This window comes from Leptinotarsa decemlineata, unplaced genomic scaffold, assembly GCF_025532065.1.
Source record: "Leptinotarsa decemlineata unplaced genomic scaffold, Ldec_3_MD MMD2_tig00000882_RagTag_RagTag, whole genome shotgun sequence".
NCBI classification, from domain to species: Eukaryota; Metazoa; Arthropoda; class Insecta; order Coleoptera; family Chrysomelidae; genus Leptinotarsa; species Leptinotarsa decemlineata.
In genome coordinates, this window is record NW_027412556.1 from 17470103 (window position 1) to 17485676 (window position 15574).

Sequence of the window (15574 nt, forward strand, 5' to 3'; positions counted from 1 at the left end):
GTAAAATCTCCATTTTTAGCTGTAGCACATTTTTCATTAATGGTGTGAAATGGTTTGCTATTTGTTTCATGGGGGTTGAATTCCGTATACTGCAAATATTCGTTAAAACTGACTTCCTGGAAAATACAATTGACTCGTCTTTCTGATTTTAAATGTTATGTATTTCAAGGATAATATTGAGGGTGATGAGTTTTCAAGTCGATCTTCTCTGTTTTGATATATAGAATTGGAACCTTCAACACTCTTCTGAAGGCTTATTTATATCCAAGGGAATGAACCCCCACTATTGCTTTTGGTCATGCATTAATGATTTCACGATTATAAATTACCTTGGAAATTTTCATTCAATTTTCGACAGAATAGTTCATAAAAATGCAAATGTTCGGAATGAGATCTTTATCACAATTTCATAGTTCTTGTGCCTCTCTTTGCTATTTCCATACATTTAAAAGCATCCAAAAGTCTACTATCACGTTATGGTTTCAACAATTTTAATCCATATGTTCATTTATTCCAAGGTGTGCGACAATAGACTTTTATGGTCTTCGAGATTGATTCTGCGCCGTATGTTCTTTGAAACGAGTTTTTAAAAGTCATTTAGTGTGACTTACATACCTTTTGTCAGAGTTCTCATAGCTCATTTCATGCACCCCTTACTTTTCGGTTTCGATCATCTTGTCTGTAGGGCTTGCCAACACTTGAAGTGAACAAACTGTTTTGAAGGCTACTTTTATGTTCACTTTTTGGAAATTTGATCCAACTCACTAGTGTGTCTTGGATTACAAGGAATAACAGTTAATTCAACTGAAGAAGCTATTGTGTAGTACAAAACGCGTTTTGAGTGAAGTTCATAATGTGAAAATTGATTATTATCATGGAGCATCTCAACGCCGAGTATTTACAAAGACACTATAAATTTTTATTATCTAATCAATTTACAAACTATATTTATAGTATACTCATTGTTTGTCCCTGATAACATAATTCTCAATAGGATATATTTCTCTGCTGATGGAAAATGTAACAAACCTACTTATAGTATAGGAAACCAGATATTTTGGCTGACTGGACTGTGAACAGCCACGATTCTCCTTGGGTCGTTCGGGCAAGTTATTGATATAGCTTGCTCAGATCACGAGGTTACTTACCATAGTATATGATACTATAACATCGAAGAAAAAAATTCTGAGAACTTTTACCATTGTCCAAATAAAAAATGTCGGGAATACACTTTCTTGTCCATAGGTTTGTTATGTTTCTCTTAAATAAAAAAGATACAAGAATTATGTTATCAAAGACATAGCTGAAAGCAAAGGGTAGTTGTAGTAATAATAGCTTGGATCAAATTTTCAAAAATGAACATACAGGTATTTTTTCACTCTAACAAGTGTAGGAAAATCTAAATATGAGATAATGGAAACCAAAAATCGGAAATTTATGACATGAGCTGTGAATAAAAACTACAAGTAGGTATATTGGTTAGACTAAATGAGCTATTAGAATTTGTTTGAAAAACATGCAGCTCATATCTGGAGACCAAAAAAGTCTAGTTGAAGGAAAATTGCTTTGAATTGTAGAGATCGGCACATGACAAATGATTATTGAAAACACTTTTTGTACACCAGAACAAAATCTCAACCTGTGTTTCGCTATCTAAGCATCATCAGATGATGCAAAGTATTATGTTATGACGAGGTAAAAGCGTTTCTAATAGAATTGTTTCCACTTTTGTGAACCACCCTGCCTAACATTAGGGGAAAATTTTCCGGGAAATTTCCCACCAATTTGTACTCCAAAAAAGTTATATTTGATGATTTAGTACAGTTTATCTCCTGATGACGCCAGATTGATTTGTGAAAATTGCGAGGATTGAGAAAATTGTTAGGACACTTCATCATATTCATTCATTTCTTTTTTTTTGCAGAGCCTTGTGGGTAGGATTGAAAAACTGGGAATAAGTAATCTGATGAATAATCCGAGTGCATTATACACCAGGACAGCGATGACCAGTCCTATGACACAGCTAACTTGTCTTTTGCTTAGTCATAGCTGTGATAATATTTCTCATATTGATAAAAATGTAGCACATAGTCCTTCAGCAATATCAGGTATTATCGTAATCAAACACATGTATCAACAAACTTCATGAATTTCATTTATTTCAGTAGGTACAAAACCGAAAACTAGTTTAGGGATTCCGGGAAAGCCTGGAAGCGGAGAACTCAATAGTCGGCTTGGGCAATTGAATGCAAGGAAACAACGAAGACAACAGCAAGGATCTGGAAAAACACGGCCTGATTTGGGAACTGTTTCTATCAAAAAAACTCCGGATTGTCCAGAACCGTCATCTACTTTTGGGACTCTCAGTTCATTGTTATTTGGTAGAAAAGGAGGCTTGTTTTAGGGGAGAGCCAAGTATTAAACCGTCAGTCCAGTTGACAGTATTTTTGTAGATAGAGAATTTGTTTAGAACCCATTTATTTAAATATACAATAAATAATGTTTCAGCGATGTTGTCTAATAATTGCAGTATCCTTTTCCATTGATGTTGATGAAGAAATTCATTTAGAAACCAATTGTTTCTATACTATAATTCCAAAATAGCAGGCACTAAATTCTCAGAAATGACTGAAGTTTTAGCCTCAATCTGTCTCTTGCGTACGGAAACTATACTAAACAGATGACGAAAAATGATGATAAATTATATACAGGGCTATTCAAATTCGTTTCTGTACATGGGGATCTTGTAAACGATAAGAGATAGACTGTCGGTTAAATTGTGGCAAAGTTGCGCATTTCAAAGACCTATTCAATGATGTAAAAAAATTGAATATAGCTCTTCTGGTTCTGGAGATATACAGGAAAAACCAAAAAATCCTAAATAATTTTTTTGCCTATATCTTCTTTACTGTGGGCTATCAGAATATGTTCATGAATCTTTTATACAGGGTGTCATTTGACTTGGGCTACCCCTATCTTTGAATTTTTAAATACGGACCTGTATTTTTTGTTGTAGTTTTTGGATCGTAGACGTTCACTTCATACTGAGAAATCAAATTCAATTTTATATTTCGGGATGTTTCGGTAGTATTTGATTATAATTGTTTGAATTATTCCCTTTTGAATTACGGCCCTGGAAATTTGTTGACTGAGTTGAATAAAAGCACAATAGCAACTTTCACGTCTCCTTATGAATTTTTTTCATTTTTAGGTATCTATTCATATTTTTTCCATTGCTCTGAGCGTTTTCTTCAATGAACTTCGAATAAGAAAACCTCTTATCTGAAACATATCTACATCAAAAATATTTTATATGTTTTTTTATGATTAGAAAAAGAAAAGATATCAATAATAACATCCAAAACGAACACTATAATTGTGATGAAAATTAAAATGGAGTCCATCCATTTCGAGACATTTTTGAACTCGGTTTTTCATATTATTTATTGCCCTTAATACACTTATTTGCTGCATTATTGCGAAATCATTCAAAATCCTCAATCTGGAGTCTTACAAATTTTTTATCTCTCTGCCAACGTAAATCCTATTTTTCATTGTCCCCCATAGAAAATAATCCAAAATAGTAAGATATGGTGATCTTGCTGGCCATCTTATTTGTCTCGAAATGGAAAGACTCCAATTACTTCATTTTAATTTTCATTACAATTATAATGTTCGTTTTGGATGTTATTATTGCTATCATTTCTTTTTCTGTTCATAAAAAAACATATAATATATTTTTATTGTAGATATGTTTCAGATAATCATAAAAGATTTTCTTATTTGAAGTTTATTGTAGAAAATGCTCAGAGCAATGGAAATATGAATAGGTACCTGAAAATGAAAAAAAACTCTATGGTACATAGGGAGACGTGAAAGTTGCTATTGTGGTTTTATTTCACTCAGTCAACCAATTTCCAGGGCCGTAATTTAAAAGGAAATAATTCACCCACAAATATTACTGAAACATCCTGAAATATAAAATAAAATTTAATTTCTCAGTATAAAGTGAACGTCTACGATCCAAAAACTACAACAAAAAATACAGGTCCGTATTTAAAAATGCAAAGATGGGGGTGGCCCAAGTCAGATGGTACTTTATATAAAAGATTCATGAACATATTCTGATAGCTCACATCAAGTGCCAATAGCAAATTGTGGACAGATTTTCAATATGTCTGCGAATGAAGAAGATATAGGCAAAAAAATAATTTGGGATTTTTTGGTTTTTCTTGAACTATATTCGATTTTCACCTCGTATACTTCCACATTTTTTGAAACCTGAAAATTCTAATGTGAGTTTATGTGATACATCGTATACAAAAAATGAACCGCTCTCCAGATATTTGTTTACTCAAATAAATAAACTAGGTATTCGGCTCTTAAGTGATTCCCTTATAAAATTCGAAAGTTTGATAGAATACATAAATACATACATAGATCATTGCCACATTCATGCACCCTGCTTGGTAGGTGAAACTTCAAGCTCATAGAAAATCCAAGAGAGACTAATAGAGGGGTTGCGATGACCGGAACTTCTACTTTAAAAATTGAGTGTAATTCTCAGAGGAAGTCTGGTCCTGGGATATGTACCGAAAATATGGATATATGTATATATACCCAATATGCAACAGGTAAGGCTTTATGCCGGTCACGGAAAAAGCAGAATAAGTACTTTTGGCAATCATCCAAGCGTCAAGAGGAGAAGAAGGATTAACTACACAAGCCGCAGGTGGATAAATTGTATGTTTAGAACAAGATTAGTAAACATGATTATTATAGGAGAGTTAGTAGTATTAAGACTAAGGCTTGCAAGAGACTGTCCTCAGAAGAGAGTTTTGTCTCTACCGTTATAAAACCTGGTAATTAACGAGGTATTAGGTATTCTGTACCATAATGGATACAGAGTACTGGGCTATGCATGCGACTTAGTTATCCTAGTCAATGAAAAATACAATGAAATACTGAGGGGGAAGCATGCAGCAGCTTCTGAATATGAAAACCTGACAGAGTGAGGAAGAACAGCTGAATATAAGCCCAACGAAATTGACCTCTGAAACTTCGAGGCGGAGAAATGCTGAACTGAAACCAACATCCAGAAAATGTAAAAAAAAAAGTAGAGGTGGCACTGAAGCTGATCAAACTCGCATATGGAAAGCCTTGGGATCTGAAATCAGTCATGATGTACTGACTCTACACCATGGTGGTTAAACCCATGATAACATATGAATCTAAGGTCTGGTGGCCATAGAACAACCAAACGATTGCTATCAACAAACTAGACAGGCTGTAATGACTTGCATATTTCGAAATAACGGGAGCAACAGAAACAGTCCAAACGGTTGCATTGAAGACACTCTTGGAATCTTCCTCTTTTATATATTGTAACGACAGGAGAACCAAGACTGGGCGAATCCAAACTGGAAAACTCGCCGACCTACATGGGCAATATAGAAATTTTGGATTATAATAACATATTCATAGATCGCATGACAACGAAATACATATTCGACATAAATTACACCGTTAAAGTCTAATATCATGAAGAGTGGAGAATGAACAGTTATCCCGAGAACACGCTCAATAAAAACACCTGTTTATAGACAGGCCGAAAACCAAACATGGGCCGTTCAATACGTGCGGAAAAATATTCATTTCAGTTACCCGCCCGGTCTGTACATATCCGTAATCCACGCTGAAGAGTATGTCTAAGGATTTATACACAATGTCCTGAGTATCATGGGCAAAGAAAAACAGTCGAGTGTGCCAGACAGGGATCTTCAACTTCATATATAGGCCCAGAAATACCTGTGAGGATACCAAAATCCCTTCAGGCTGCAGTGTTTTCCAAAGAAAGTAACAAGTCAGACGGCTTCCAGGAAGTGAAAAAACCGTCCTTACACCTACTGTGCCAAGTACAAAGTGCTCATGCGACACACTGATCATAATTCATATTTCACAGTTATAAGTGTAAATTCACAGTTGCAAACATGATTTGTGAATAAATAATATAGTTCTTCATATTTTTCCTGCCTCTGAGCATAGAAATGCATTTGAAGTATCAAATACATTTCAAGTATCATTTGATGTATGCATGATGAAGTATGCATTTGAAGTATCAAATACATTTCAGGTAAACGTTTTGCCGAATTTTTGTTTTTCCAGGCCAATTCACGTTAAATTGACCATTAGATTTATTTTGTAACACATTGTTTTTTGAGTTGGTTACTATTAGTGTCAGTTGTCACCTTAATAATTCCATTCAAAAAGCTTTCGGATTATCTCCTCAGAGTAATAAAAAATTATCTCAGTAAACAATCTTCAAATAAAACTCAATAATAGACAAAACTCTACTATCACCAGCGCCATATGACAACTGTTCTTATACCTAATGACAATCGTATAATCAAAGATGTCAAAGATATAATGTTTGTGACAACAGGTAAACATATATAGGTGACAGGTTTCGAACAATTGAACAACCTAAAAAGTAAAATTCCCTAGGATTTTTTTGTCCAAATCAACTTCAATACTTCGATTCATATATCCGGTAACAGCCAGGACTCTATAAAATTACAAATTCTACCTGTTCCGACTTTGAATTATTCCAAAAAAGGCCTAGAAAATGTCAGTCGGCTTAGACCCGAAAATTTTATAGTGGCAACACTGAATAGGGGTACTGGAATCGTCCATTAATTTTTTGTATGGTTAGCTGCCGATTATGTTGACTACCAAAAAAAGTTTCTTGGTATCATATTCTTAATCTTATAAACTAGAAACACATTTATCATAAAAAAATAATTTTGAAAGTTAATAAAATGTTTTTAGTGTGGGCACACTTAAAATAAGTGTTATTTCGCAATACCTGATTTATATAAAAAAAATAATATACATATTTTCATAGCTGAAGTATACACAGTTTTCTTTGGAACTTGTGTTCTGTACAACAACATGAATCAGGAACAAATTTTATTTTCTCATTACATTGTGAGACAGAGCACACCAATAGATCATGTGTTCTCTGACCATGACCATAAATCTTTTTGTTTTTTTTTCCACAAATAGTAATAGATTACAAGTTATTCTTCCAATTGTACATAACGACGTAATAGACACTGTGAAATGTATACTATACGTAGAATAGAGTTCACTGAATATACATGACCCAAAAGTAATGGATCTATTCCTATAGTAATTACATATGCCAGACTGAAACACATGTGTAAGCACAAAATAGTACATTGGAATGTTTGTTATGAGATTGGAATGGAGTTGTAGTGGATTATTATAAAAGTTTCAAAAGGATCAATAAACGAACAAAAAGTGGAGGTATATTTTTGATTGTAAAAATAATAAACTGAGGTTATGTTTGAGACAAAATGTCATTCAATATAAATAGAAAAATAAAGTATAAATGTACCTATGGTGTATGCCTGACACTTGTTCGAAAGTTCAGATTAACTTCATTCTGTATGATTTCAGTAAAAATTACTAAAACTACATTAAAATGTTTGGAGGTGATGGTGAAATCAGTGTCACTGGAATGTTTCTGCATTTTGAGGCGTCGTCTATTGGATTTTTTTTTGACGTTGGAGGTACCCATACTCTATGCCCTAAGGGATAACACAGACCTCTGAAGATGAGTGTCTCTTCTGTGTGGTATTTTGTGGTGTACGTAAACATCAGTGGCAACACTGATGTTCCTAAATTTTTTATGTTGTAATGTTGTCAGTATTAGTTGTCAATGGTCATTTATTCAGTGTGGTAATTTTCGAATGATTTGTTTATACTTTTTAGTTGTTTTAGAAGGGAATAAAAAAGTTGAAAATCATGGGTGAACCTTCTCACAGCAGATTTGAAAAATCTTTGGGTTTATTGACTACGAAATTTGTTGCACTATTACAGGCGTCTTCTGGTGGAGTATTGGATTTGAAAGTGGTAAGTGTAAATTCATGGCACCTAAATATTTTTTAAGGTTTCCAAATTACTTTCAGGCTGCAGATTTATTGGCAGTTCGACAGAAACGAAGAATTTACGATATTACAAACGTTTTGGAAGGCATAGGCTTGATTGAAAAGAAGAGTAAGAACAGTATTCAATGGAAGTGTGTACCTAATAAGATTTTTACAAAAACTCATATAATACAATTCACTTTTATTTCAGACCATATGCATGCAAGCATTTACCAGGAACAAACTCACAAGAATATTCATTTAAGGTTTCTGAATTGAAGAAAGAGTTGACAAAATTGAATGATTATGAACAGGAGTTGGATTTACATACACTACGAATTGAACAAAGTATTCGTAATACTACAGAAGATGTAGAAGCCAAAAAGTATCTTTATCTCACAAGTGAGGACTTCTTGAATGTATATGACAATGTAAATACTGTTATGGTTATAAATACACCTGTGGATAAGAGCCACATTAATTTACAAGTAAGTAATTAAAAGTTTAATTACATACATGAATTCCAAAATACCTACTTGATATTTCTTACTAACTGTATGCTCATTCATTCATTCGTATCAGTGTTGATACTTTTATTTTGTGATATCCAGGAAGAAACTTCAACTTGCTTCATTTCTACTTCCTATTGTTAGCCCTTTCCTTGAACAAATGTAGGCATCCTTTAGATATAATAAAAAATCAAATATATAAACAGCTACCGGACTGAGTCATGGCAGGTGGGAGAAATCGTATCTGCGTATAGTTTGGGACAACAAAGAAAGTATTAGGAAAAAAAGAATAGAAACTTTTGTATGCAATTTTATGTCACTGGATTTGTTTCTTGTTCCATATATATCTCACTTTTCATGGAAACACCCCTATATCTTCCGTAATAATCGAGGTAGAAAGATGAAACTCTCAGGACTGATGGAAATACTCAAAATCCACATACCACCTGAATGGGGTTGGCCAAATTGATATACACTGCCCGCCACTCGCGATGGAACAACCCATTTTTATGGTTAAACACACAAGGGGGCAAAATAGGCTGCAAATTCCTTCAGATTCGTGATCAGGACTACCAACTTACTATGAATACACTTTTTTATTCCTGAAAAAATTTCATTCCTGAAAAATCCGAATTTGTCTCACTTCTCATGGAAACACCCCCATATCTTCCGTAATTGTTGAAGTAGATATTTTTTTGGTTTTGGCATGAAAACATAAACCCATCGTAGAAAATCAGAATTTTCACATTAAAAAACAATTGCCAAGAGAAACTTGACTTTTGTTTTCACATAATAATTTATTTTTTATTTTAATGTATTTGTAGTAAGTTGGTAGTCCTGATCACGAATCTGAAGGAATTTTGAGACAGAAACAGTGTGTTAGTATAAGATCTTTCATCTTGAAAAAAATGTTGTGCAGTTATTGGGTAAATGATTATATAATGCAATATGTAGGGTATTTCGTTTCAATATATAGTTCAATATAAGTTAATCTGCCGACTTAGTGGGGTAACTATGGAGGGTACTGGCATAATTTATTCTTTTTTGAAAATTGGAAAGCACCATCCTCATATTTGTAGATTATAGAGCGTTGGATACTATAGATACAGTTTTATTGTGCAAAAAGTTGAAATATTTTGATTCCTTGATATCAGCAGCAGTTATTTGACTAGTCGAACTCAAACTCTTACACAGTAAGGTAAGTATTAGTAGTAGTAAGGTAGATAAGGAGATGTAGGAATAAAACTAAGAACAGAATTTTGAGGTATGTTGTCTGATGGACTCATTGCTGAGAATGGGCTAGTTTCATGCTATTTAAAATGATCTTTGTTTGCTTATAGAGTGATCAAGTCCCAAGATCTCTTTATATTTGCAGAAAAAAGAAGAATTAGAGAGGCAAGAGTTTAAATTGGTCGCGTGTCTGTTGACCAATAAAATTGATCGTGTCTACAGTGGTGTTGCCAAGTGTTTTTTTTTTATATATCCAATCACAGAACTGAAATATAGTGATTCAATTTGACAGACGCCATTTTTGTTGATATTGTTGTCAACTCTGTGTGAATACAACTATTATAATCCAATTTGTTCGTTATAATTTTCTAATTAAAGATCGTTTTCTCTCATATTTGAATCTGAAATGAATATTATTTTTTATGTATAAACTTATATACCAACTATAAATTGTTGTAATAAAAACTTTAATCCTGTTTGCTACATTTTTTGATTTTCATAACTGAATATTATTAATTATGTATACAATCATAGTTTGGGTAAATATTTTGTGATCTTTCAATTTTGTGTACTGATAGAAAAGTTATTTCCAGTCATGGTTTTCATATACATTTCATTTCACTGTTTTCATTAATTTAGTTCATTAGTTAATTAGTTCATATACACTTCCATTATTAACATTTCTGTGATATCAACATGAAAATGTCTACTGCCGGAGATAATTAAAAAATAACGTGTTTATTGAGTTTTGTGTTATTTGGATCCCATGTATAATTAAATATCCCTTCCAATGCATTTCTTGCACTTGTTTCGTAGATTCAGTTGTCAAAACTGAGTGATTTTACTTTGAATCACAACTGAATCAAAAAGTGTTTATAGGCTCCATGAGTTTTACGATTTGGCCTTGTTATTTATTTATATTGTTCCTATTAGTCAATCGAACAAGAAGAGGTAGTCTAGGCAGTCTTGCTCTGGTCTTCATAGGTACAGAAACATATATTAAGCACAATATAGACTTAAATTCAATAAGCGTTTCACTACAGCAGTTGATTGTTCTGTTTAATTAGTAGTCTACTTATCTTTTCTGATGCCTTTCCTGTGTATGTCACTGTTTTGAAAGTATTAGTAATACACTCTTTGAAAGACTTCTTACTGTTGTTCAATGATAAATAAGTAAATACTTAACTATTTGATTAGAATCCTTGAGAGTGATATAGAAAGTTTGAACCGTGTTGAATCTTAGATTCAATAAATAAAATAGAGCAATTAGACAAAAATGAACACTGACGGGGTTTTATAAATCTATTTAACCTTTGATTGAACATAATTCGTAAAATAATGAAAAGGAAATGTCTATTTTATGAAATATAAATTCATGTGTTTTGTTTGATTGTTAATATACTCAAAATTTTAATCCTGTTTCAGAAGTTGAATGAATCATTTCAAGTGAAAATTTCCTCATCCACGACTCCTATTGTTACTAGCCTTTTATGTGATTCATATGAAGACACCACAAAGAAAAAATATCCTTTGAAACGAAAGAATCAGGTAATTAATTATATTTTATCATATTACCAAGAATTTACCTTTTAACTTATTTCTGAATATGCATCACCATAAAATCTGATAAATCATTCAAATGCCTTTAAAGATTGTATGAAAATTATTCATGAATACCTTCTTTGCATCACATTTTAGAATAAAATGGAAGATGATGAGCCCGACATGAAGAAACCTCGTTTTATTTATAATGGAGAAGATCCTGATTTGATTACTGCAGGCATATTATTTAGGAAACATGGTTCCTCAGTTTTCAATGGAGATTTCTATGATGATAGTAATGAAAGTATGATCACTTCAAACTTGAAATTTTCAGTTCTCTACATATTTATTTTTTTCACAGGTCCTTTTATACATCTCAATTCATTCCCTATTAACCAAGACTACAATTTTGGACTTGCAGAATTGGAAGGTGCCGTTGATTTATTCGATGTGAATGATAGTTATCCTCCAACTGATACCAGTTTGTGACCAGCAAAATCAATTTCTATTACATTTTCATACATCTGTTAAGTTTTATATTAATTTTTTCTCTGTAAAATAGTTTTTCATTTAATTTTTGATATAAATATATGAAAGCATTTGTTATAGTTTTTGTATATTATTTACGCTTACTTACATTTAGAGTGGTAATAGCCACTGTTTATACACAAGATCAAGTGAATCTAGGAGTCACTTGAACATTTCACATATAAGTTGACCAAGAATTGCAGCAAATCCGCAGCTTTCTTTCAATGATCTAGAGCAGGGGTCTCCAAACTTTGAAGCCTTCAGGCCATATTGATTTTTTCAGTTTGCTCCAAGGGCCAATTTCTGCCCTTAACTATATTTCTAGACTAGGATAGTCGCAAAGTGCGTGACCTAAGCAAACTTACGCTTTTTTTGCATTTCAATTATTATTGTGTATTGTGACACTTAACGACATCTAGTGGCAAGTAGTGGTACTATATACTATCTTTTTCAGCCACCCGCTAGGTGGCATTAGGCGTAATTAAATTTTTGGATTTACCGCGTTGGTTCGAGAAAATTCTGGTTCTAGCTAGTGTATTCCGAGTGTATTACTAATACTAGTGTATTACTCGAGATGGCAGTAATAATTGCATATAAAAAGGCTAGCGGCGCAACTGCGAGTTAGTTTGCGTAGGAAAGGCGAAGGAAGCGAAACTGTCTATTGTGAAATAAAGTAACACCCGTCAATAAAAGTATTTTGATTTGACTTATTGTTTTTATGTGTGATTTGTTAATATGGAAAAGAAGCGAAAAATCGACAGTGAATGCAGAACGTTCCAAGAAAAATGGAACTTTTAGTATTTTGTTGAGTCCAGTAACAAGGCGCTATGTTTAATTTTTAATGAAACCATAGCTGTTCTTAAACGACACTATGAATCGAAACATCTTCAAAGTTACTCCAAGTATATTGGAAGTTTGCGGAAGGAAAAATTTGAAGCTTTGAAACGCGGACTCAAATCGCAGCAATCTTTGTTTACCAAAGCGAATACTGAACAAGAGTCCGCAACTCGCGCCAGCTTTCGTGTGGCTCTTGAAATCGGAAAACGTGGCAAACCATTCACGGGTGGAGAAATGATAAAAGAATGCTTGATTGCAGTAGCCGAAGAAATATGCCCTGAAAAGGTAAATTTATTTAAAAGTGTCAGTTTGTCAGCAAACACCGTGGCTCGGAGGGTGCAAGACATCGGAGAAAATATATCATCTCAACTGTCTGACAAAAATGGACATCATGAGTGGTTTTCTCTAGCATTGGATGAGTCAACGGATGTGTCAGATACTGCTCAGGTGTTGATTTTTATTTGTGGAGTAGATAAAAGCTATGAAGTGTATGAAGAACTTCTTGATATTGATAGTATTCACGGCACGACAACTGGGGCAGATATTTTTAAGGGAGTTGAAAATGCCAATAATAAAAAGAACTTTCAATGGAAAAATTTGAAATCTATAACTGATGGAGGCAAAAATATGTATGGTAAAAATAAAGGAGTGGTTGCACTTGACTGCTTGCAAAAGCTGTAGAAAATGATGGTGGTTCAAAACCATTAGTCTTACATTGTATCATTCATCAACAGTCCTTGTGCGGAAAATGTTTGGATATGTCTGAAGTTCTAAAACCAGTCATATCAGTTGTTAACTTCATCAGATCCACTGGGCTGAATCACCGACAATTCCGCGAGTTTATTCAACAGATTGGAGAAAATGATTTACCATATCATACTGTCGTACGCTGGCTTAGTTGCCGAAAAGTCCTTAAGCGCTTTTTTGAACTTCGAGCAGAGATCGAATTTTTTTTAAATGAGAAGCAGCGCCCTTTTGCCGATTTAGAAAATGGTGAATGGATGTGGAAGTTAGCCTTCTATGTCGATTTGACAAATCATATGAACGAACTGAATTTGAGATTGCAAGGAGAAAATCAGCTTCTCCCTGATTTATACACCAATATCAAATCAATATCAAAGCAGAAATAATACTATTTCAATCGCAATTACGTACAAAATGTTTCACACATTTTGAAACATGTGAAATATTCAGCCACACTACAGAGACTGAATTAATTTCCCGTCAATTTTGCAATCGAAACTTTGAGTGCTTTGAAGATAAATTTTGATACTCGTTGATGTCATTGCGAATGAAATTAAGCTTTTTCAAAATCCTTTTGATTCTGACATTGAAACCCTGGCTCTGGAAGTCCAAATGGAAGTTATTGATTCACGGTGCAGTGATATGCTTAAAATATATCAAAATTCATCTTTGTTGGAATTTCATACGAGTCTTCCACTGGAACAATTTGCATAAATTTGCTCGTGGGTTGTTTTCCGTTTTTGGTACTACTCACTTGTGTGAGAAAACGTTTTCCAAGATGAACTACACAAAGAATGTTTACAGATCTCAATTAACCGATGAGCATCTTAAATCTCTTTCGATAATTGGTACAAGTAAAATTGATACACAACTACAAAGTATTGTCGGTGGAAAATCACAATTACATAAATCTCATTGGTGTTTTTGTTTTACTGTAATTCATTTCAATTATTTGTTAGTTATTAATATGCTTAAACTTAGATACTTTTTAAGTTAAGTTTTCTTTGTCATCAATTCTGTCGTTAAGTTTTACCTTGCAAGTAAATAAAACCGAGTAATTATCATTCTGTGTTTTCTTCTTCAGCTTATCACAGCAATAGTAACAACAATTAGGTAATTTGACTGTCGCCGGCCAGATTGATGACAGTAAATCATTGGCTGTCGAGGGCCAGATTGATGACACTGGCGGGCCGGATTTGGCCCGCGGGCAGTAGTTTGGAGACCCCTGATCTAGAGTCTAGACAATCTAGTAACCTCAGGGAGCTCTATACTTTTTGACTGATACTAGTGTTCCAAGTCTGTGAGAATCTGTCTGTATTATCCAACCTCGTGGTTTCACCAAGTCATATTGGTATTCAATATGATACTCATCATTTCTTGATGGAGAAAATGAGTTTTCAATAATTAATCTGCCTGTCTGTTGTGTGTTCAAAAAATATGTATTTATCCAATTTCTATTTTGTCTCCTTCAAAGTAGTCCCTCTCAGATATAATACAGCGTTTTTTCCAATCTTCGAAGCAGTTCTATATGCACTTGAACTCTCAGCGATTAGGTTTTTATCTCCTCAATCGTCGCAAGACGCCGTCCTTTCATGGGTCCCTTCAATCTTGAGAACAGGAAGAAATATCAGAAAGGCAAATCTGGTGAATATGGTGGCTGAGGCATGATTACAGTGTTGTTTTTGGCCAAAACGTTTTCTTCGTATTGCTTCTCGCAAGTGGCGCATAACCTCAAAATAATACTCCTTAGACCGTACGACCGTGTGGCAAGAACTCCTGATGCATTGCACCACGCTCTTGGATATCCTGGGATCTTTCATTGGGACGATTTGGCTTTGATGTAATAACTATACATCCATTATTCGTCACCAGCAAATCTGGATCGCTGCTTCATGCGACGGTTTTTTTGTCAAAATTCAACTATTTTGGAACAAACTTTGCTGCCACACGCTTCTTACCTTTCACCGACTTCCTCAGCAACTTCTCTCTTGAATTGTTGATTCGACGATTCTCCATAAAAATTTTTTTCATTTTTTCAACATTTTCATCGGTTGTTGATATGCTGTGGCGTCCAGAGCGAGCGTCGTCATTCACATCTCCTTGACTTTCTGTGAAAAATTTGTACCACTTGTAAACATTTTTGACTCAGAGAACTATCACCGTATGCCTCTGTCAACACTTAACGCGTTTTGAGCACTTGATTGCATTTTTTACACAGAACTTAATGCAAAT

General features: G+C 33.8%; 2 protein-coding genes across 2 annotated transcripts in view; both read left to right on the top strand.

The window, feature by feature from the left end:
• The window catches only part of milt (trafficking kinesin-binding protein milt), a 113981-nt gene extending 111470 nt beyond the window's left edge, over nt 1-2511 (top strand). The window contains 2 exon segments of the mRNA XM_074175161.1: nt 1925-2108; nt 2166-2511. Of these exon segments, the coding sequence (XP_074031262.1) occupies nt 1925-2108; nt 2166-2404 (423 nt within the window). The 3' untranslated portion in view covers nt 2405-2511.
• Nucleotides 2512-7735: 5224 nt separating this feature from the next.
• On the top strand, nt 7736-11841 carry LOC111513498 (E2F transcription factor 2). The gene is made up of 6 exons (XM_023169714.2): nt 7736-7938; nt 7995-8104; nt 8164-8440; nt 11117-11239; nt 11390-11537; nt 11595-11841. The coding sequence occupies exons 1-6, from the start codon at nt 7831-7833 to the stop codon at nt 11720-11722; spliced, it is 894 nt and encodes a 297-aa protein (XP_023025482.1). The 5' UTR covers nt 7736-7830; the 3' UTR covers nt 11723-11841.
• Nucleotides 11842-15574: the final 3733 nt, after the last annotated feature.